A 24,541-nucleotide genomic window follows, 5' to 3' on the forward strand; every position below is an offset into this window, starting at 1 on the left:
ACCAGTTGATGAAAGTTTTTACATGTGTGGTGTTTCTATTACAAACAAGGGTAAAAATGAACAATGGAATATTTTATCACTAGTTATTTGTTGTAGGGGTTAGTTACTACAGGGTGTCCCAGAATGATTTATACCGGGAAAGATGTATTGTTTTACATATGAAGGGCATTACTATTGGTAATATTGTTTTAAATTCTAAAATTTACATATATTAAGCTTTCTTAGGAATTTTAGATTTTAGAAATTGGACGTTTCAGAAGTTACATGATATTGCATAAAAATGGTGAATTCCAAGTTTTGACAAAACTACCTATTTTGAAAACCTGTAAAATTACTAACCGTTCAGCACAAAGTTATTTGGAAAAAATATTTGTTGTGTCCTGTTCTTACCTCTACTAAATAGTTGATATCTATCGATTATTTATGATGTTACAAAGCAATTTTTGTATGGAATAAAGGATTTGTTACACTTGGGTGACCTTAAACTATTCTATGGCGGCAGTTTTGATGGCAAATATTGAGGCGTGTTACTGAGTTTCATTATTTGAAATTCCGGCAGAGATGGATCGAGAGAAGGTTCGTCCTTAGCGTCACAGCATGTATTTATGTCCACAGTATATTGGCAAACCCACAGCTACGCAACAGAGAAGAATAAAATTTACGCGGAGGATCCTTGAGGAAGTTATATTCTCTGTAATAATGACATTTTTGGGTAAAAATTGTGGTAAAAACACATAAAAAGTATGTTTTTCAATCTAAATATCTAAAGTCATATTGATATATTTCATTTAATCCCATTTCAAGAATTATTCAGCATTGAAAGCTCTACATCAATGCCAAATTGGTGTATTTCCTGTAAAAGAACATAGGATTTCTCCAATATTCTATGGTGATGACGCATCCATGTGTTATGAAGCCTTTGCGCTGTAAATTACAAACATGCAGTTTTCGCGCATTTTCAGTAATAGCAATATACACCAAAACGAATCAAGCTATTTCCATGAAAGTCAAAGAATAAGTAGGAGACATATGTGTGATTGTATTGCACTTATTAAAATTAGATACACTTTTGACTATATATTTTTAATATTTTGTTGAAACACGTTATAAATCATTCTGGGACACCCTGTACATTGGTAAACATTCTAAATCTGCAAATCCGACAGCAAATTTGGGGATAAGGATGTGGTGGCCTGATGTGCTGTATAGTTTTTGGTCATGTTATTTGCATATTTATGAATATTATGAGCTTATGTCTTCAGAATCTTGCATCCTATGCCTTTGTACATGACCTGGCTGTCCGATAAATTTGTGTATCAGTCTCCTGGAGCTACAGGTTTTTTTTTTATATCTGTATTTAACCTCTTCAGTCTTTATAGAGTGCATAGTTCATATACTTTATGTGGACAAGTCGCCATGTATAACCAAAAATCACATTTCTGACCAACAATCACATATTTGACCAAAAATTACACTTTTGACCAAAAATCACACTTTAATGAAAATTAATAAAATAATTGATTTTAATGAAAATTAATAAAATAATTGATTTTAATGAAAATTAATAAAATAATTGATTTTAATGAAAATTATTAAAATTATTTTTATATTATGCAGGAACTCATTGGAATCAAAAATGTCAGAGAAAGAGCAATAATACTGAAGTGCAGGTTTGGTCATGCATCGCCTACTACATGTATAACATGGATCTATATGGGACACCGAATCAAAAAGTGCCCTCATTATCAGCCAGCAGAGAAAGTTGTTCATGGACAATTGAGAGGCTCCCTCAAACTGACTTCATTGTCACCTGTTGATATGGGAATCTACACATGCCTGGCACACAACCACATTGATCCATTTGTGTCAACATCCTGCAACTTGACAGTCAAATGTAATGTATTACATTGTTTATATGTTGACCTGATAACACAAACACTTGCAATTACAAGCCTATTTATGGTGCTGAATTATGTTGTAGGCTTCAACCTTGATGTGTAGCAAGTCTTTGTGAAATCAGGTCTTGGGTTGCTTAAAGTAGACATTAATTTTCCAAGAATATTTGGACATGATGTGAACGAATTGTTGTAAAATTTTTTTTTTAATTAAAAAATTCTCCAAATACCATAAGTAATTATGCTCTAGATATGGGTCTTTTAGCATAAGGCAGTTTTTGCTGTCTTGTATAATTATTGTAATGATAAATATATTTTCTAACTTTTCGACTTTAACCTTGTTGCATGCATACATACAGACAGCAACATTCATAAAGAAAAACTGACCAAAAAAAGAGGGGAGGTTGTAAAACAACAGTAAAAGCAAATAATTGAGGAATAGCTAGACCACAGGACCACATAGAAGTTTGCCACTATGGGCCGGTTTCTCGAAGTATGGCTAGTGGTCAGGCTTCCTAAGCCATCAGCCCTAAGCACAATTAGTCCTATATACCAGTGCTTACAATTTCACATCATATCACCTAGACAGATATATCAATAAAATGGATCCACATTGGTAGGGCTAGCCTGCTGGCTTAAGAAGCCTGAACACTAGCCAAACTTTGAGAAATCGGACCTATGAGTCATGTCACAATTTCATCATGGCAAAATATACTAAACCAGAGAAGATGAGAATAGAAGGAGGTCACTCAATGTCTACTACAAAGAGATATGTGATGCGATCAAGCAAAATCATTGGGAACTCGGGAAATATTGATTTTGAGATATAGCCAAACAAAGGAAATATTTCCTTTTGTTTCCTCTTGTTTTGGAAACTCTTTAATTGCTCATGTCTTTGGAACTGGTTGTTCAATTTCAATACGGTTTTCTGCCTAATGCAGCGTTGTAAATGTTTTTTAATATCCTATAAGAAAATGTAATATTTCCTTCCAAGTTCCGACTGATTTTGCTTGATATCGCATCACATATGTGACACAATCTGGTCCATGGGGGGTAGACTTCTCCATAGTCCACTTGTCACTTGTGCATATAATCTGGGCTGGCTATTACATAATTTAAGCTTAAAACTCTGATTCAATTATTTGTGCACAATTGATAGATTTTCACATCTGATCTTTTCAGTCACCGTACTCCCTCTGTTTGTTAGCTTCCCAAGTGGACTACTGACTTTGACGTGCGGTTAACATTTTTAACACGGGACTCTATGGAGAGTTAGGCCAATTTCTGGCCTAACTAAAATTGGTCACGATGTAATGCATCTTTAAATGAATCTGGCTTGTGATTGGTTGCCCAAATCTCGTTATTGTTTAAATCCTCCCGCCACGTACTGGTACCATTAACTATACACGGTACACAACTATCTAGGGAATGCGGCGCTTTTGTGCTGGCGCGAAAGTTGGTGGATGAACGTACGCATCTAGCGCGTATTGTACCACCATGCTTAGTCTTGTGGTTGATTTGATTGATAAACAAGTATGATTGACAGTGTGTTTTAGAGAACAAAGTCCTGGGGTAAAGTTCTGCTTAAAAGTGAAAGTCCATAGTCGATTTTTAACTCGGATAATAAACTGGCAGATTCTAAAATTAGAATTGTGCAGTATTGAAGTGCCATTATAATTATGCCATTATGATATGTTGCATTCAATAATAAGCCTACGTATACTTACTTTTACTGTCACAAATATAAACTTTTTCATAACCATTTTATACTAGTATTTTGATGTAATAAATATCAGTATAATTTCGAGTTCAACTGAATGCGTTCATCATGATTAATAACATTTATCAAAAATCGACTATGGCATAGTCTAATGGGGGGGGGCAAAGGAGGCATTTTTGACAATTGAGTTACTGTAATTACTACATTATACAAACAATAGGCTATCATTTATTGAACAAACAAAGGTCTAGCATACTTGGTTCAAAAGTTATGGAGTCTATTTTCTTATGTATTTTATTGTTTATTTACTCCATATTTTTACCTTTATCTCAGTTTCAATTTTGCCGCCTTTGGCCCCCATGGACCAGATGATCATGTCACATATGTGTGTTTCCACCTATTCAAAATAAAGTGCAGTGATTATATGTGTGTCCCAATTATCCCCCTTTGTCACAATGGACTACATGCATGGTAGGAGGAGAGTGATAAACAAACTGATCATACTGATTTCAAGGAGAAGTCAGTTATCTCAGTTGACACGTTCAGAGTTATTTAGAATTATATATACGAGAAGGTATCAAAAAGTTTTTGAAAACACCCAGAAATGAAGGAGCTATAGCGATGAAATTTTGTCATTGTAATCACTGGTCCTTATGTACATTGTGGTCCAAAAATGGACTCATAAGTATGATTTTCTTTACAGGTGGCCCTATGGCCGGTAAGCACATAATCTTTTAATGATAAGATCTTCCACTTTCTTCACTGTGGCCGCATCATCCCTTAGTGATGGACGTCCACTTCTTGGCTCATCTTTGAGGGACATGTGCCAATTTGGAAATTCTTTTTTCAAAAAGCAACAGTGCCATACTACGGGAATCATCACCGTAGACGGCCTTCATTTCATCATTGATTTTCTGGGCATTGTAGGCCTAACCCTTCAACTTAATCACACTGCGTGCCTCAATTTTCACCATCTTGCAGGATATGTGCTTACCGCCCATCTAGCCCCACCTGTAAAGAAAGTAAGCATACTTATGAGACCATTTTTGGACCATAATGTACATAAGGACCAGTGTTTACACTGACAAAATTTCATTGATATAGCTCCTTCACTTCTAGGTGCTTTCAAAAACTTTTTGATACCCCCTCGTAGATAACACCCCACCCCCCCACCCCACCCCACCCTGTATCAAATTTGATTTAGGATAAAATGTGACCAAAGTTCAATGGCAAAAGATAAAAGTGCATGCTGTGTGATGCCTAAAGGTTTTACAAAATTCAAAAGGCAGTGTCTATATCTTACATTATTAAGTTTACAGGAAAATGCAAAAAGAATTGATTCCATTGAAAATGGTCAAAAATCACTGATATACATATTTTAGCCATTTGCTTGCTAGTTTCCTAATGATTTCTCGGTAATCATTAACTTGCCCTTTTAATGCCCACGTAAACAATGTGATGGCAATAAGTTTATAGTAGGTCATAAGCAAGATCAGACCTACCAAATGTGTAACAACCAGAAGTAACAAGAAATAGCACACACTGCTTGTGTGTAGGTAAGCACAAAAGAAATGGTCAAATTCTTTTGTGTATGCCTATTGTGATTGTGCAAGTGTGACCTTGTATGCAGATACACTAAGATGCACACTGCAATTTTAGCTTTTCCACCTATATCTATATGAAGAAATCTATGCTTTTGCTAACATGAAACCTTAGAATTGATATTGAAACTTAAATGTCATTTAAGAAAATCATAATGACAGCATTTAAAATAAGAAATTTAATGAAATATAATGTAGGCCTATAATACTATACATGTTAACCATGTTAACTATAGAAATCAAAGGGCATTTACATGCTTTGTCTATTGGTCCATTGTTAAATATCTCTGAACAAGCATCTTGGAAAATGGACTGATCTTTGTAAAAATGGTGTCATAAATTATTGGTAAGAGCTATCTACTTTGTTTTTTTAGTTCTATATAATTACTGCCAATCACATGTTCATTAGTATGTAAAATTTTTAAGAACAACAGTAGAAAAATACTGCTACTACAGGGGTTAATTTAAGCAGAAACAAACCTTGTAATCACTGTTAAAGTTGGTCTTGAAAAGTGGACTGATCATGGAAATTATCTCCTCTGAGCTCCTGGAGCATTTTGTTTGTCATCCTAAAGATGTTTATTTTGAACTATATCATTTGTTCATTTCATACAATAGAGTATGAATGGCTGAATTTTTTACACTTTTCACATCCAGGGGTGAGTTAAACAAACTTTCATTCACTTTCTTTGGAAACCATTACATAACATTACTCAACGTCAAAAACTTCATTCACAAAAAATAGATCCTTGCACAACTTAATCTTTGCCTCAGGGATATTGCTTAGAGTCTTAGCTTTTCTATGATACCCTATTTGTTAGGATTTAAAAGTGCTAATTAAGCAGTTAATTAAGAACTTTATTTTTGTTTTTTTGGCTGAAATATGTAACCTAATATCTTATTCATAAAAAGAAACAATTAGATTGATGTTAATAATAGTTTAGACTGAATTCTACCAATTAAAAGATCAGTGGTGGGTACACAATGCAATTGGTAGGTCTATTCTTGCTTATGACCAGTAGCATGTATATTAATCTAATAATCAATTTAAAATTAATGTTAAATTATTGCTAAGAAGCTAACTTTGCTAATCAATACTACAGAAGTAGGCAACACACATGACATGAAAGACCTACTGAAGAAATTCTTCAAGTGATAATTATAAAAGGGTGATGAATGGGTGATAGTTTACAACAAGTAGCTTAATTTTGGCGAGCCACCTCCTTCCATTCTCATCTTCTCCAACTAAACCAGATGATTATATCAGATATTTGCAGAACCATTGTTTTTGTTTTAGTACATGTATCATGTTTCTTTTTCAGCATATGCCCCCAGTTTCACCAACACTAGTTGTTAACACATGTTTGTTTGTTGAATAGTATTGTTGATATTCTCTTCCTTCTCATTGCAGCTAAACCCATGAATGAGTATTTGAAGGTGTGTAAGAAGTGCATTGATAGAAAAGCTGTACGTGCTGCTAATTACGATGTAATAATGAAGAAACGGCGCAAATTAATGAAGAGCCAACAAGACCCAACCAATACAGATATCATGCACAACTATTGTAAGTAACAAGCGATATAATGTCAGGCTAGCGGCACTCTGTACAAATTGCCTATACCGATTCCGAAGACAAAAACCTGTGGCACAGTCGCATCCCCTGCTTTGTACGTGTTTCCCAGGTCACGGTATGTCTACGTGAGTACGTGACAAACACTCAGGGTCAGAGAACAGCGCAATCTGTCTGCTGCCAAGATCCGTAATATATATCTATTAGTCACCTTTTTGTACCGTTCGCAGCATGCATGCAGAGCGTGACGTCTGCACAACAACAGCATAATGGCTCCGCCCAATGAACCACATGCATCCAATAACGGTCATTCATATCATTACACATTCATGATCACCTTTCAGGATTTGTGGCGTGACGAACATTAACAGACTCTTACACAGGTATCGAGCTCACACTGTCCTCACTTGAGCGATCGATGTAGCACCTCTCTTAATTATGTACTCTCAGATAATGTGCAATGAGCTATTCCAGTTGAAATCCACACTACCCCTGTTTAAGATTTTGGAAATATCTTCCACAGGGGGAATATGTTTTTCAAATGTAATTGATCATTTTGAACCCCATACTAGTACTCCCCACTGTATTATGGCTTTACTTTTATGCATTCCATTTGAAACTCATGCTCCCTCAGTTGAAGACTTTAGCTAAATCTTCCACAGGGGTAATGTGGATTAGCCCAATTTCCATTAAGAATGGAATGGGCTATTCCAGTTAAAATCCACACTACCCCTGTGGAAGATTTTGGAAATATCTTCTACAGGGGGAGTAGGTTTTTCAAATTTAATTGGTCAGGGTTAATCATTTTCAAACCCATACTCCCCCTGTATTACAGCTTTACCGATATCTTTTACAACTGGAGTGAGTATTTCAAATGGAAGTTACCCAATTGTCTATTCTATTCAAAACTCTTACTCCCTCTGTGGCAGACTTTAGCTAATTCTTCCACAGGGGTAGTGTGGATTTTAAATGGAATAGCCCAATAGCTGTGGAGCAATTCACACATTATGGCTATACACTCTCAAATGTAAGCTGCTACCTGACATTAAATGCTAAGTCCTTAGTGGCATTGGTTTCTCAGGTCTGTATTCTTTGGAAGGTACCAGTGTTAGTGAATCGAGCGTAAGATTTTTGTTTGTAGGCATGGACTGGTGACCATGTACAGCTCATTAGTTTTCCCTGGCCATTTGAATGTATTGCAATTTTGGTATTTACATTTTAAAAATCAATATACCAGGGCTGTGTACTAGTTTTCATGCCCATACAGTGAACATTGGCCTAATCCAAGCTAAAAACATGATATCTTGTGTTAGTAGATGTTGATTCATGCTCTATGCTCTTAGTAAACATGTTGCTGGGCATTTTTCAGACCTACATCTGACCCATTTTAGAATATGCTTGTGCAGTGTGGCACCATCGCAATCGCACACCATCGCACATCTATAAAGTATGAAGTGCTACTGGAATTGGAACAGATATATCGTAGTCTTGACTCTTTCCTTCCCAATGACAGGTTAAAAGTTGGTTGGTCAGGTAACACAATTGTTTTGTAGGCTTTATCAGATCTCTACAAATTTGTGTTTTTATTTTTATTTTTTTAAATTCATATCATAGCAATGCCCAGGGACCAGGTAACTCTTTTGGAATCAGGAAACCGTTTGGAAACAAAGTCTACAACCATAGCTACAGTTACAAAAGAACCAGGTAAATTTAGTATTGAAAATGAGTAGGTAGATCCAGTGTTGTGAATCAAATTTATGTTTGTAATAGTAATATTTATTTGAATCACCGTAGAAGGAAAGTTTATACAGGTAAAGCCAAAACAATTAATAGTTTGTTTTATGTCTCCCACACACATTAAATTTATGCTGCTTATTAAACCTTACATTGCACATTGAATTTTATTTTATTTTTATTTTTTTGATATTCTTACAAAAATGTGAACGAGAATAAGCTGTAAAATTAATATTCAGTTTCAAATTTGTTCCTGATTGAATTGGCAACTTTGAAAATGTAGACAACATTATAGAATTGCATTTTTATTAGGAGACTAGGTACAAAATACCCAAATTAGTGGTGTTGAATTATAAAAGATGACTTAAAATCCACATACTACATTAGATTTTTAAGTCCTATAGGACAACCAATTAATTTTGTTTGATCTTAGCAAGTGATAATTCAAGAAAGGAAAATGGGTGAAGTATATGTGTATGGTAAATCTATGTTCTTGTTTCATGTGAAATGGACAACAGATCTTGAAAATACATGTGAATTCTGTGTCCCTCATTGGATACGTACCATGCAAAGCTGCAGTAATTTGGTACTTGAAGCATAGGTGTAGAAATATTATATGCAAAAAAAAATGCTACGTGTTGATTTACTACAAAATCATATGCGCATTGCCTTGCACATTCCAGTACACATCATCATCCATTCAAAATCTGTGTGTAATTGATCAATTATTGTGGCTAAATTATTAGAAATAGGTTCAAATAGAAATAACTCGGATTATAAGAATATTATATAATTAGACAAATTGCTTCATCATTGCATAAGTTGTAACATAAGTTTTCTTGTTTGAAGTTTCAGCACCAGCAGTTGTACCATTAAGTGTACAGTATGTATTACCAACAGTACCAAATGTACTACACAGTTCTTTACCACATCAATTACCCAAACCAAAACCAGAAATCTCTGTACTGGATGCTTCACAAGGTAACTATATATGATGCAACCTGGTCCAACAACTTGGGCATTTTAGTATGCTAGGGATGTAAGCATTAGTACTATTGGTTACTGTACCCTTGGTCCAAGGCTTTAGGGCTTAAAGTTAAAAGTCACAGGAAACCACAAAATATGTGACATGATCAAGGGGAATGAGTCGGATGTCCCTAATACTGTTTTTGAGATATTGGCAAAAGCAGTGTTCAAATTCTTTTGTTTTATATTGTTTTCAGCCATAGGTAAATTGCTCATAACTCAGTAACCAGATGTCTGATTTTGATGGGGTTTACATCAAAATGTAGCATTTGTTAACTGAAAATGATGAAAAAAACCTTTTAATTGAAAATTGCCGACATGTGACTCATTCCCCTTGATCATGTCACATATAGGTACATTAAAGGAGTATTTTGTGATCCTGGCATCCTCTTTTTATGACATTTTTCAGTAGATATCCACAAAAAAAGCTTATTCCCAAATTTTCAGTTGATTCCGATTTTGCGTTTGCGAGTTGTGCATGATTATGTGTATTACACTGCTCCATAGACAATGTGTTGTAAACGAAGTTCTAATTTCACGATATCTTTGCTAAACGAATTTATCTGCAAGAATTTTTTTGTACATAAACATTATGTAGCCAGAGGTTTCCAGTAATATAAAAATCTCAACTTTTTGAGAATAAGTGGGGGATGATGCTGTGGATCATGAAATGCCCTTTTAAATCATTGCTTATAACTAAGCTGTCTTGAGCCATGTGACTTTTTAGAGTTGAAAAGAGTGAAATAAATCAAGCAAAAATACAAGTAAATTAGGAAGTTGTATTTTTATCAGTTTCAAGTGAAAGAATACATCTTAGTGTTGATAAATATCAAGAAATCTCAAATTCGGGTGTGGACGAATGTGTCTCCCCTTACTCTGGCCTTAAGGGAAGGGGTATGAACGTTTGGACAGTATTTATTGTGGGACATTAGAGCACATCAGACATATCGAATTGCATTCTGAATATGAAGAATGTCATTCTGATATCAAATAATTTTGATTTTTTTAAATTCGCAATGTAATACACATTTTATGGCAAATCATTAAAAATTGATATTTTTGATATTTAACAGTACTTGAAGTAAACTTTATAAATCTGATGATTTATACTTAAGACTAGGGGTCCGTTACCGTCAAGCAAAATTTTAAATATGTGGACAAACTCAAAAAAAATAGAAATCCTTGATTCTTTTAGCATGGAAAGGGTTTAGGGGGGACATTTTAAAAATGACATTTAAAAGTTGCATTTGGCCTGTTGGCATGGTAACGGACAAAACAAATTTTAGTCGGAAATGACCAAAATTTACAATTTTCATTTTTGAAAAAGGGCAAAGTTTGGTCGAATGCCACAAATATATAAGATGTGATATAATGTTTTATTTTTTTTCTTCAGATAGGGGCATGCTTTGGTAGTCCTTGCAAATGAAGAAAGAGCTTGTCACTCTTTTAAAAGATCCTTTAATTTTAAGTAGAAAAAGCACATTTTTGGGCAAAAATTGTATATGTCATTTTACCCCAACATTGAAGGGGTGTAACTGTAAAGAAGAAGTTGATATTTTGTTATTGTATGGTGGCATAGCTAGAGTGAACCCTTGCTGACAGAAATATAGTTTCAAAAAATTGGGGTCTCAACTTCTAAAGAAGTTCTGGCTTTTTAAAAGTACCAAGTTTTTGAAAAAATGTGTATTTTTTAAGGGGAATTTATGGCAAAAAAGACAAATTTCGCTTAAAAGGATTGTGTTTAAATAACCGTAATGAAATAATTATTGAATATATTTCTATTGATGAAAAGATTAAGTGACTTCTTAAATTAGAGTCTCAGTTTTAAATGGTACAAACAAGCTATATTATACATACAGGCCTTTTAAGCATGTTATGCAGATTAGACAGATCGCAGCGCTATTCAAATACAGATAGAGGGCAGCGCTTGGAAGACATGTTGCTTTTAGCATCAGACAGCTAGCTACCGGTACAAACAACAGAGTTCACCAACTTTAGGAGAACACCAATCAGGGGCTGTGCAATAATGATAAGTCCTGTAGGAAGGGTAAATATGGGGGGGTGTCCAAGAATTTTGGCAACCCCAAAAAGGGGGAGCAATTTTGGGGTGAGGGTCTAGTACATGAACCTATATATACCATGGTTCCTAGCCGTCGCAGAGGAGCTAGGGTAGTGTCAATATACCGGTAAACGACATATCTGATTTGCCCAGGTTTATGTCAGTTTGCCACTGTTTTTAGCATCAGACAGCTAGATACCCGGTACAAACAACATAGTTCACCAACTCCAAGAATTGTTGCCAACACCCCAAAAAGGGGGGGGAGCAATTTTGACAGTTCAAAGGGGTGGGGGGGCTAGTACACGAACCTATACCATGGTTCCTAGCCGTCGCAAAGGAGCTCATAGGGTACTGACAATATACCGGTAAACGACACATCTGATTTGCCCAGGTTTTTGTTTGCCACTGCAAGCTAGGTGGTGGCAATGGACAAAAATTAGACAAACAGTGCAGAAATGTTCAAATATGCAAAATTCTTTGCTCACTACGCTTGCATTATACATGTACATCTAGACCATTATTATAAGGTTTGCAAATTGGGAACTCAAACATATGTCATGTCTGGGGGGCAAAGATTTGTTGGCAGGCCGGAAGGGGCAAGCAATTCTTTTTAGCACGCCGTTTGGAAGTTTTAAGCCTAACCCTTAACATCAGGAAGCATGTAAAGTTTAATATCCAGCAGATGGATCTTCAGAGAATTCAGCATCAGAAAATGTTAACCAAGAAACATTTGAAAATCATCAACATCATGAACTATGTGCTGCTTTTAACATCAGGCAGCTACTAGTACTAACCCAGTACAATCAACAGTGTTCACCAATTCTACGAGAACACCAATCAGCAATAGGAAGTATGTGAAGCTTTATCTTCAGTAGATGAATCTACTAGCTACGGTGGATTCAAGAGGTATTGCAAACGCTATTCAGTTACCCAAGGAAACATGTACATCGACATACATAAAGCATTGAAGCATTGACGCTAGTAGCTCACATTCAGTCAGGAAAATATGACAAAATTACAAACATCAAAATTAAAAAGCCTTCTAGCCAAGATAAGAGGAAATACAAACGGACAGCCAATGCATTTTTTCTGAATCAGAGATATGATTAGGTCATGAATTGGCCCTAAAGGTTATATACCACTAATAGGCCTAGGCGATACATGAAAACACGACGAGTAACTATTTGTTTGCATGGCATCAAGTAATATAGTCAAAAAAAGTACTTTGTAGGGTTTGATGCTTCAAAATGGTATATTTTCTCTCATTATATGACATTTTTGTTGTAATAGTACCAATATTCATACATACGGCTATGGTTTTTAGTAAATATTAAGCCCTACCATATTGTATATAACTTTCAGCTTCGAGTGCGCACTGCCATTTTGAGGTGTTTACGGTTCAGTGCGTTAAAACAAGAAAAGTCTCAGGTCAACCTATGTTGAGTTTTTGATCATTTGGCATCTAAATCATATAGTTTCACCTGATATTAATGGCATTTAACTTTGAGAGTTCTGAATATGAGAAACGTCCACCGAAATTAGCCATTTTGCCATTGAAACCCGAAACCCGTGTAATACATAATTAGTGGTATTTAACCTATAGTCAGCAAGAAACAAACAAACCCAATTTCCAAGAAGCAGAAAGAATTTATTATTGATGGGTATGAGCATGGAGAGGTCACTGGGAATCCGGGGCTGGGAATAGAGAGACCCTGCTGTTGCTAAGCAAATGCGTTTTTTGGCGGATGTAAAATAGCAACAAAAGGGCATTTAGTATGTTTAGCAGGCCTACATCTGAGACGAGTATCTGACCCCATAACACACAAGTAGTTTTTTCCGAGAGATCAATGATGAACTTGCAGATCCTGCAGATACAATGGTATATCAAGAGTGCCTAAAGCAAGCGGTGCAGAAACCAGAACTTTATCATCCCATTACTCCTATTACTTTGGGAACAAATAGATTACAAGATGACAAACTTAGCAGTGTCAGCATCAAAACTCTCACAGACATCTGTCAGGCACTGTTCATGATCTCATTAGAAAATCCCACACATGAGCGACTCCGTTTATAATTCTAACAATCTACACAAAGTAAAGACTTGAGCATCACTTTATGATGGGTTGGCAATGGCTTCACCATGTCCACATTTAACTTTCAAAAAAAAACTAAAAAAACTGTGACATTGCATTTTAAAAACAATAATTCAAGTGCATTGTCCAGTCCCCATGTTTTTATAAACATTTATCTATTGTTTTGTACAATGTTTGATCTTTCTTACATTTGAGATTTGTTTTCAGTATCATGCAGTCTTAGAACTAAATTTATAGATAACATTGTATAAAACAAAGAAAAATGTTACTTGGTATGTCAGTTGCTGTTGTTGCTATAAACCCCAGATAAGGTAGAAACAACTGGTAAAAAGGACTTTAATATTATAAATCCACGAAATTATCACATTCTCATTATGTTTAAACCATATTTAGATTATTGGTGAGGTATTTCAGATAAAGTCAATCAATGATTATAATCGATTTATCCATTGTTTAGGAAGAGTAGAGATTGTAAAAGACAGATAACCACCACCAAGAAATTAATGCCCATGGTAACCATTTTGCGCCCAACTTGGCACATTTTTCACGCATTAAACCATATGGCTGGGGGAGGAATCACTGGCAGTTTACTAAGTGAAAATTACTTAAATAAATGATAACCAATGGTTATGATGGGTCAATGAACTATTCTGGGTATGTTATTGGCAAATCACAAGCCAATAAAGGATTTTTATACTGTGAAAGTGCGGTGTAATTAGCTCATTTTTATCAAAAATAGCGAACTTTCTTCAAAGTAAAACTTCGTTTTTTGGGTAAAGACCCCAATTTTTTTATTGGTTGGTTGATCACCCCCATTCATAGTCATTCTCATCCAACCCCTGACTTTAATCAGCAAACTTCTTCTTGAGAGTTATTGAATTTTAAAGTTATACCACTTTTACTAATGAAAAAAATTTCAAAAAAGAGGTATTTTGCATTGCATATTACACAATATTCTAGGTGGGTGAGAAAACTGGCAAAACTATTTTTGTAACGTCTAATACATAGGTATTTATCAGCAGCAATTTAAATTGTTCCATACATTTAGCAATTTCATTAGTGCTAGCTAGAAAAATGTGTCTTTTTCGAACTGTAAAATTGAAAAATGTACTTTCCTGTGGCAATCTTCAAAGAACCGTTACCATGGCAACAATGGATTTTCGAATTTTTGATCACGTTACAAAATCATTAGACCCAAATACCTTTCCTATCACAAGATTTAGGCAAATTCCATGAACCTTTATTTTTGGCTTTGTCCGCACATTGCTGAATTGATCCAGACCCCCAGTCTTAACGTGTATGTAGGTGGGATGAAAAGCTGACGATCAATTGAAAATTTTGATTTTTCAGTATTGAAGATATGGATTTTTTCCCAAAACACCAAAAAAAATTAGGTCTTTTGGGAAAAAATCCATATCTTCAATATGAAAGGTCAAAATTTTCAATTGATCGTCGGCTTTTCCTCCCAGCTACATACACTTTAAATATCAGTAGAATTCGTCTAGAAGCATATATGCCTCTAAACGAGGGTTTTTTTAACGAAAGATATGAAAGGCCAATACCCTTCTCAAAAACATTGCAATAGATTGGTCTTACAAATATACATGTTTGTACAGTCGCCTTTATCAGTAATATAGTTGTTCAAACTCCAAATAATGTTTTTGTTGAGAGTGTCTGCCTCTTGTCTCTTGTGTCAAAAAAACCTTGTTAAGAGGCATATATATGCTTCTAGACGGAATTCTACGGTATATCATTAGATTTATAAAATGTACTTCGAGGACTGTTATATATCAAAAATTATAAAAATATCAAATTTTTATAATTTGTTATAAAATTTGTATTATATCGTGATTTTCACAAAATTAAAATTATTTGATATCAGAAAGACATGCTTTGTATTCAGAATGCAATTCGATACGTCAGAGGTGCTCTCATGTTCCATAAAAAAATACTGTCGAAACGCTCAAAACGCTCATTCCAGATCACTTAAGGTGGTTTCCTGGATATCTGTCACTGTGTAAAGGCTAGTCTATAATGGAAACAATATTGCACCTTGCACCACTTTCCATACTTATTATTGGCAATATATAACAATTATTTTCTTGATATAAGGGCAAATTTGCAGGCTTGCCCCTTAGAAATTGGGCCTGGTAAACCATTGGTCAGCTTCTTATGAATATATATATATGATATATAGCTACCAGGCATGACCTAAACAACTTGCAGTCTGGGGCTTCATAACCTCTGTTATAAATGAGGGCACCACCATCCCACAGCTTCTTTCAAATGGACTCCTACAAATATGGTTGTGTATCTTTGCTCTTAATATTTTAGCTTTTGCATTTTGCTGTTATTTGTTGTGTTTATAATGTCTATGCAGGTTATACAGGCTGAGTCAAAAAAGTAGTAAACTCATGTTTGAGGGGCTGTAACTCAAGATCTGTAAAAAAATCTGTTAAAAATGAAAATACCACTAGAAAGAGCAAATTCTACACGTCTAAATAAAAAAAAAAGAATTGTTGCAATTGTTCACAGCAATGAGTTATACTCATTTGAATACAACCACCCATTTTTGTAGCTGCACACGGTTTCACTTCCCAAGTAGGAGACTACCTATTATATGCAAATAAAGTTCTGTGGCAAGTGTGGTTTCGATCAAGAATTCCTACATGTTAAAGGGCTCTTTTCAATATGAATTTTACCTCATTCCACTACCTTATAATAAAACTGGCCAAATGACAACATGACACCACAATTTACCGCACAGGAGTGTACGTTTCTGTCGACAAAGTATCATGAAACTAAGAGTCCCACTGAAGTTCAGCGTCTTTTTCGTCTCCAATTTCCTACAGCTAAGCAGGTTTCATGTAAGGGGGCAGTATAAGAATGTGAACAAGCTCAATGTGCATGGGACACTATTAAAGGAACAGACAGCCGGAAGCTTCAGGCAGACCACGAACTGCTAGATTACAAGTGAACATTGCTAGAGTTAGACATGCGTTACAGCAAGACCAAAGATCAGGTCAATCCTTTACCCAACATTCCCCAATCAAGCTTCGGCCAGAAGCCTTGAATTGGTATCTCTACAAACTATAGTACTGTCATAGTCTTTGTTGAATATTAATTAAAAGCAAAAGTTGTCTTTTCAGCAATAAATCCTGTTAGCACTTTGCTGATTCGTCGAAATTGAAATGGATGAAAATCAGTCAGCTGTGTGCGGCTACCAAAATGGGTGGTTGTATTAAAATGAGTATAACTAGTACTGTCATGGTCTTTGTTGAATATTAATTAAAAGCAAAAGTTGTCTTTTCAGCAATAAATGCTGTTTGCACTTTGCTGATTCGTCGAAATTGAAATGGATGAAAATCAATCAGCCGTGTGCGGCTACCAAAATGGGTGGTTGTATTAAAATGAGTATAACTTTAGTTTGCTGTGAGCAATTGCAACAATTCTTTTTTTTTATTTAGACGTGTCGACTTTGCTCTTTCCAGTGGTATTTTTATTATTAGCAGATTCCTAGTAGATCTCAAGTTACATCTCCTCAAACATGAGTTAACTTCTTTTTGACTCGGCCTGTAATTATCTGTCATACTTACGGATCACGTAATTCTAGTTTGTCTAATGGGTTATGTTTTTGTTTTGCATGATATTTTTGGAGGATTTTCAACTCGCTTTGATTTAACACAATTGCTCCCTTGTTAACTCTATGGACCATATGTTTACCAATTATCTTAAGATTCAATATTTTCATATTTATACAGCTGCTCCTTCTCCACCAATGTTATTGGTATCAATGGGAAATCAGACTGAAACTCCGCACGGTAAGCATTCTTTACACAAGAACAGGCTATTCTAGTTGAAATCTGTGGGCCCCACTGTGGAAAACGTGACCTTAATCTCCCACACAGGTGGTGTAGATTTCAAATAAGCCATTTGAAATTCACACTCCCCGTGTGAAAGAGTAAGGCCATGCCTTCCATGGGGTGTTTAGATTTCAACTTGAATATTTGTAGGCCCCGGTAAAATATGCAATTTTTAAAGGCAAAAAACAAGATCTATAAAAATAAAAGGCAAGATTTCCCCCAAAATTGCTTTAAAAACAGTGCCGCAAAAAAAAAGATTACTGAATATTCAAATTTAAAAAAAAAATACTGCCCTCTCTGGATATCCATTCAGTCCAATGTACAAACATTGCGCTGATTCACGTTCGAAGCACGAAAAATGTAAACAGAAGTTCAGTTATTTCCACCTCGCAGCTCTCTAATCTTCATTTAATGTGTGTTGTTATTGACCATGCTTCACTTCCATACATTAATACATGGACGACATAGCAGTTGATTACCCGAATTCTGGTCTCTATACTGAGGGCACTGTTTTTTAAGATCTTGCCTAATTTTGAGAATTATATATGCATAAATTTTGCAAAGTAAAGTTTTCAGATAGAATTAAAAGAGCTATGTTATTGAGGCATGGTACATGATGGGTACTACACACAAGGTGCTACAAAATTAAGGTAAATTTGGTCTCATGAACAGTTTAAATCCTAATGCAACCAATCTTGGGACATAGCTGCACTTTGGAAACCCTCATTATTTATTTATCGAGGGACCTTTTTATACTTTGTTGCATGTAGTCCTACAGGGGGCCCATTTTCCTTATTTACCTGTTTTCTCAGAGGCTAGGGGTCGCACGTTCCTCAAACTTGGTGAGTGGGTGCATCTTGACCACAGGCAGAACAAGTTTGTATTGGTTAGTGGGTCAAGGTCATCCAGAGGTCATCTGAGGTAAAATTATCAAAAACTGTCATACGGGCATGAAACTTGGTACAGGTACAGTCAACATTTAGAGCCAAATTTTTGAAAGGTCATTTTGGGGTCACCCAGGGGTCATATGAGGTTAAATTAGTAAAACTGTCATATGGGCATGAAACTTGGTGGGTACAGTCAACATTTAGAGCCAAATTTTTGGAAGGTCATTTTGGGGTCATCCAAGGTCATCCAGGGTCATCTAAGATCAAATTAGTACAAACTGTTGTATGGGCAGGAAACAGGAAACTTGGTGGGCACAGTCAACATATAGAGCCAAATTTTTGGAAGGTCATTTTGAGATTACCAGAGGTCATCCAGAGGTCGTGTGAGGTCAAATTAGTAAAAACTGTCGTGGGCATGAGTGCTACATCACTCCCTTTGGTGGAGGCATCAAGATCGACGCTGTGCGTCGAAAACCGTGACACCCGAGAACCGCGGTCCATCTAGTTTTAAAGTGAGATAATTACTCAATAGCGAGAAGTGCAGTGAGAAAACCGCGATTGTGTTTTTTGCCGGGGTTTGGCTATTATAGTGGGAATTCCAATTGAATGAACGCAGCTTTAAATAGCTGTACTCGATCCAACCGCGATCATATATCGCGTATTTCAAACTAAAACCCAAACGCACGACCTTGGATACAACGCTAACCAATCACAAGTGCGTTGGCATGGTTAGATTCACTTCCTGTCATTACTCACGCACAATAGCACACGCTGGCGTATATCGCGGAGTGTACGCAAATATTCGTCATGCTATTGAAAGCTGTGTTCATTCAATTGGAATTCCCACTTAGTAACAGTAATGTAAAAGTATTGCATGCCAAACAATTTGAGATCAGCACTTCTCAGTTTTTGACTTCAAATTTGAGGACTAATGACCACATTTATCAAAAAGTACATATATTAAAGATTCAGAATCGACATCCCCAAATTGATCAAGAACACCTGGCAAACTTTTGTGGCTCTCTGCGTAGAACAATGTTTTGTAGATGCTTTTTAGCAGTCCCTACTAAATGGTACTTGTGACAACTCTTATAAAATGAAAGTTTCTCCCCTTGAATATTACAGACATGCCTAAGCTATGGTCAACTCCACAAACTGTAAAAGGTAAGAGCTTCGTTGAGTACCCATGTGTAGCAGGTGTTTAGATTTTATGAAAGCCAATTAATGAAGGATCCTGATATTATTAAATATAAGCTAGGAAGGTGTGATTCCTCAGGCTATCAAGACTTAGTAAATGCTGGGTCAAATATTTCAAAACATGAGATTTGTGAAAATAAATGCTTTGAATAAATGCATTACAATCCAATACTTGATCAAATTAACAATTTACTCTATACTGTGATGAAAGCTAATTATGGGGATGTCCTTTGATTCATCAAAATTCTCTATCCTGAAAATTAGCAATAAACATCGCCAGAAAAGATATGGAGCATAGTTTTTGCAAGGAAAGTACCATCACATTCATACTTTGAGGTTGGCAATTAACTGCTGTGTATACAACAGTTACTGAGGGGGAACCTTTTGTCATGCAACAAAGAAGTAAAGGAGACTGCATATTTTGTCTTGTATGATCCATACTGAGGTATGCACCTACTGTTTGGGGATCCGTAAATAAATTCATCAGGATTGTCCAAAATTCACTATTTGCAAAGGTTCTTGTATACAAATCCAAATATATTTTTGTATAAAAAAGTTAAACATACCTCAATGACGTTTTGTACTATAGCCAAAGTAACAAAGTCTCGATCATGAGAGGGTGTGCCTTCTGCGTCAGCGTACTTTTCATAGAATAACACGATCGCGCGACCTGCATGACCGAACCTTGACCTTGCCTAGCAACGACCGTGTGATTGGTCAATTCTCAAAAGCTGTGTTTGCGCCGTAAGCGCCGGTATTTGCGTGGTACGCTCGACGCAAAATACCTGTGCGTACCTAAGTTGGCTTTCATGATCGAGAATTTAATATTTTGGCTATACATCGTAGTACTTTCTCAAATTGACTAATCAATTCTCCCACTCCTCAACGAGCAAGACGTGTATTTAGTAAATATGGCATTCAGACACATCAAACTCTTCGAAACATCCTGGTACAAAGACAAGTGCGACATAATACAAACAGCGGAATGTGTCTACGAAATTCATTGTCTCGACTGTGAAAAATCTTACATAGGTGAAACCGCAAGAGTATTCGGCACATGTCTCAAAGAACATTATAAGACCAAAGTTGACAAAGGCTTTTATGAGATCACAGAGAAAGACATCTATTATCGGAGAGGTCAACAAATCAGCCATCACAGACCACATAGCGGAAGAAAACAATGACATAGGTTGGGAGGATGCAAAAATCGGAGGTAGAGCTAAGGACCGTCGATGTTAGGATTTTTAAAAATCGATATATTGGTCACTCATTATCGATAATAATCGATAAATCGATTTTCCTCCCAATTTTAGTGACCTGAAAATTCAAGTCACTAAGCTTCAAAAGTTTGAATACTTGCGAATTGCGCTGCCAGCGGAAAAGTCGGGTGTCAAATCATTCGTGAAAAGATGTTTAAGTATGGGCTTAAAATCATCAACATCACTCGGTCTCATTGATTCTAGAAGTTTTTACATTTCAAAATACGTCTGTACTGACATAATTGCGGCGGTTAACACACTGCTTACGCCCAATTTTTGGATTTTTTTTTCATTATCGGCAACTCCGATATATCGATTTTCTTCCGAAAGTGATATCGGCGATATTGATATTATTGGATAGCCGATTTTTTGATTATTATCGATTCATCGACGGTCCTTAGGTAGAGCAAAACAGAAAGAGAAGACACATTAAAGAAGCTATTTTGATCTGGCAAAGGGGGAGCCAACACATTCAACCGAGACGAGGGCACTTCCTACCCTACATTTACCACTAATTAGTCCAATCCAAAATGCCACCAACGTCAAGTTCCAACAGGAAGCAGAGGAGGAGTGGGAGAATTGATCAGTCAATTTGAGAAAGCACTACGATGTTGTACAAAAGGTCATTGAGGTAATACGTTTAACATCTTTATACCGAAATATTTTTGGATTTGTATTCAAGAAGCTTTGTAAATAACTGTTTGGGATGCTATCAGGATGATTCCTTTTTATCTTCAGATACATTACCAATCAGCAGAGAAATTATCAAGAGAGAGTTTAGATTGCAAAAACTCAAGCAAAGAAAAGTGATGTTGAAGAAGAAAGTCAAATATTACAGGCAACTACTGCATAGGAAACAAGTACAGTTTGATAAACAGCTTAAAGGACAGTTACCAAATAAATCCAGAGCTGCTCGTGGAACGCAAACATATAAAAAGTATGACCCGCAGGCAGAATTGGACAAAATCAACAAGCGCCACAAGGAGATGAAGGAGAAGTTCCACGTTATGACTGGCAGGGTTGGTAATGCTGTGAAAGAAGTAACTAAACTTCAAAATAAGTTGAAAGCGCAAGAGTTAACACACAAGGAAACTGTCAACGAATTAAAGGAGAAGGTTGCAGACTTGGAAGCAGCATTGAAAAGAAAGGAAACTAGAAATCTTGGAAGACAATTGCAGAGAAGAGGAAGAGATACTAGTGCCTACGCAGGATTTATACAATATATGTCAGAACCATCAGGGCCGGATTTACCATAGGGCCAGATGGGCCCGGGCCCAGGGCCCCCAAATTTTGGGGGCCCCAAAAATTGCCCTGTACAGTGTGTATCTTCCATTTTAGCCGAAAAACACCATGTTTTGGGCCAAAATAGCCTACAAAAATTGCACATTTTTGCGCACGAAGTTGCAAAGCTGTTGTATAGCAAAATTAGCTTCAATTCGGGGGTAAAATAGTCTAAAATTGAAATTTTAAGCGCTTATGCCAACAAATATCCTAGTAAAATCTAAAAACTTGGCCACATGAGTGCGTTTGGGGCCTCCAAAATTTGGCCTGGCCCAGGGCCCCCAAAAAGGCAAATCCGGCCCTGAGAACCATCACAGGAATACTAAAAATTGAGTTGATTACTCTTACTCACCAGTAGCATCATTGCACATTTCAGTTGTTGCATATTGGGCTATTCCAGTTGAAATCCACACTACCCATGCAGAAGATTTTGGAAATTTGCTCCATAGTGGGAGTATGTTTCTCATATGTAATTGGTCAGGGTTAATCATTTTGAAACCCATACTCCCCCTGTATTTATGGCTTTACCTATATCTTCCACAACTGGAGTGAGTTGGAAGCTACCAAATTGTCTATTCTATTCAAAGCTCTTACTCCCTCTGTGGAAGACTTTAGTTAAATCTTCCACAGGGGTAGTGTGAATTTTAAATGGAATAGCCCATTGCATACATTGACCCCATATACCAAATGTGTTTATAGTTTGAAAGAGAGATACACAACTTGGGTCATTTATAAATAAAAATTTAGCAAGTAACTACTGTGAAGACTGTGAAAAATCTTACATAGGTGAAACTGGCAGAGTATTCGGCACACGTCGCAAAGAACATAAGACCAAAGTTCACAAAGGCTGAAGTAAGGCTTCTACGAGATCACAAAGAAAGGCATCTATTACCGGAGAGGTCAACAAATCAGCCATCACAGACTACGTAGCGGAAGAAACCAATGACATAGGTTGGGAGGACGCAAAAATCAGAGGCAGAGCAAAACAGAAAGAGAAGACACATTAAAGAAGCTATTTTGATCCGGCGAAGGGGGAGCCAACACATTCTACCAAGACGAGGGCACTTCCTACCCTACATTTACAACCAATTACTCCACTCCAAAATGCCACCAACGTCAAGTTCCAACATGAAGCAGACAAGGAGTGGGATAATTGAGTAGTCAATTTGAGAAAGTATTACGATGTTGTTCAAAAAGTCATTGAGGTATGTTTAACATCTTTATACCGAAACATTTTTGGATTTGTATTCAAGAAACTTTGCAAATAACTGCATATTTGGGATGTTATTAGGATGATTCTTTTTTATCTTCAGATACATTACCAATCAGCAGAGAAATTATCAAAAGAAAGGCTAAAGAGGAAGAACTCATGCAAAGAAATAAGATGTTGAAGAGGAAAGTCAAAACTTACTGGCAACAACTGCGCAGGAAACAAATACAGTTTGATAAACAGCTTAAAGGACAGTTACCAAATAAGCACAGAGCCACTCGTGGAACGCAAACATTTAAAAAGTATGACCCGCTGGCAGAATTGGACAAAATCAACAAGCGCCACAAGGAGATGAAGGCGAAGTTCAACGTTATGAACGGCAGGTTTGGTCATGCTGTGAAAGAAGTAAGTAAACTTCAAAATAAGTTGAAAACGCAAGAGTTAACACACGAGGAAACTGTCAACGAATTAAAGGAGAAGGTTGCAGACTTGGAAGCAGCATTGAAAAGAAAGGAAGCTAGAAATCTTGGAAGACAATTGCAGAGAAGAGGAAGAGATTCTAGTACCTACGCAGGATTTATACAATATATGTCAGAACCATCACAGGAATACTAATATTGAGTTAATTACTCTTACTCACCAGTAGCATCATTGCACATTTCAGTTGTTGCAGATTGGGCTATTCCAGTTGAAATCCACACTACCCATGCGGAAGATTTTGGAAATTTGCTCCATAGTGGGAGTATATTTCTCATATGTAATTAATTGGTCAGGGTTAATCATTTTGAAACCCATACTCCCCTGTATTTATGGCTTTACCTATATCTTCCACAACTGGAGTGAGTTGGAAGCTACCAAATTGTCTATTCTATTCAAAACTCTTACTCCCTCTGTGGGAGACTTTAGTCAAATCTTCCACAGGGGTAGTGTGGATTTTAAATTTCAGCAAGTATGCTGCTCTTCAGCTGTGTAATTGCCAATATTCAACATAATGACCACACCTTTGCAACATGTGCTTTCTAGGACAGCTGATAATAGACAGAATCAAACAAATTTGGTGCGTATTTGTGACATGTCCACAGAATTGAAACCAGGGAACCCGGATTCGATAGTCATCTTCAAACATGCATGGTGCAAAAATTCGAG

At 36.3% G+C, this 24,541-nt stretch overlaps 1 protein-coding gene across 1 annotated transcript in view; it reads left to right on the forward strand.

The window, feature by feature from the left end:
* LOC140153260 (uncharacterized) overlaps window positions 1-22,299 on the forward strand; it is a 50,121-nt gene extending 27,822 nt beyond the window's left edge. Inside the window, exons 14-20 of the mRNA XM_072175959.1 lie at window positions 1,618-1,894; window positions 6,628-6,780; window positions 8,401-8,490; window positions 9,376-9,501; window positions 17,460-17,519; window positions 19,574-19,612; window positions 21,643-22,299. Coding sequence (XP_072032060.1) covers window positions 1,618-1,894; window positions 6,628-6,780; window positions 8,401-8,490; window positions 9,376-9,501; window positions 17,460-17,519; window positions 19,574-19,612; window positions 21,643-22,160 — 1,263 coding nt within the window. The 3' untranslated portion in view covers window positions 22,161-22,299. The remainder of the gene's footprint in view (window positions 1-1,617; window positions 1,895-6,627; window positions 6,781-8,400; window positions 8,491-9,375; window positions 9,502-17,459; window positions 17,520-19,573; window positions 19,613-21,642) is intronic.
* The last annotated feature ends 2,242 nt before the right edge of the window (window positions 22,300-24,541 follow it).

The sequence above is a fragment of the Amphiura filiformis genome, chromosome 5, assembly GCF_039555335.1.
Source record: "Amphiura filiformis chromosome 5, Afil_fr2py, whole genome shotgun sequence".
NCBI classification, from domain to species: Eukaryota; Metazoa; Echinodermata; class Ophiuroidea; order Amphilepidida; family Amphiuridae; genus Amphiura; species Amphiura filiformis.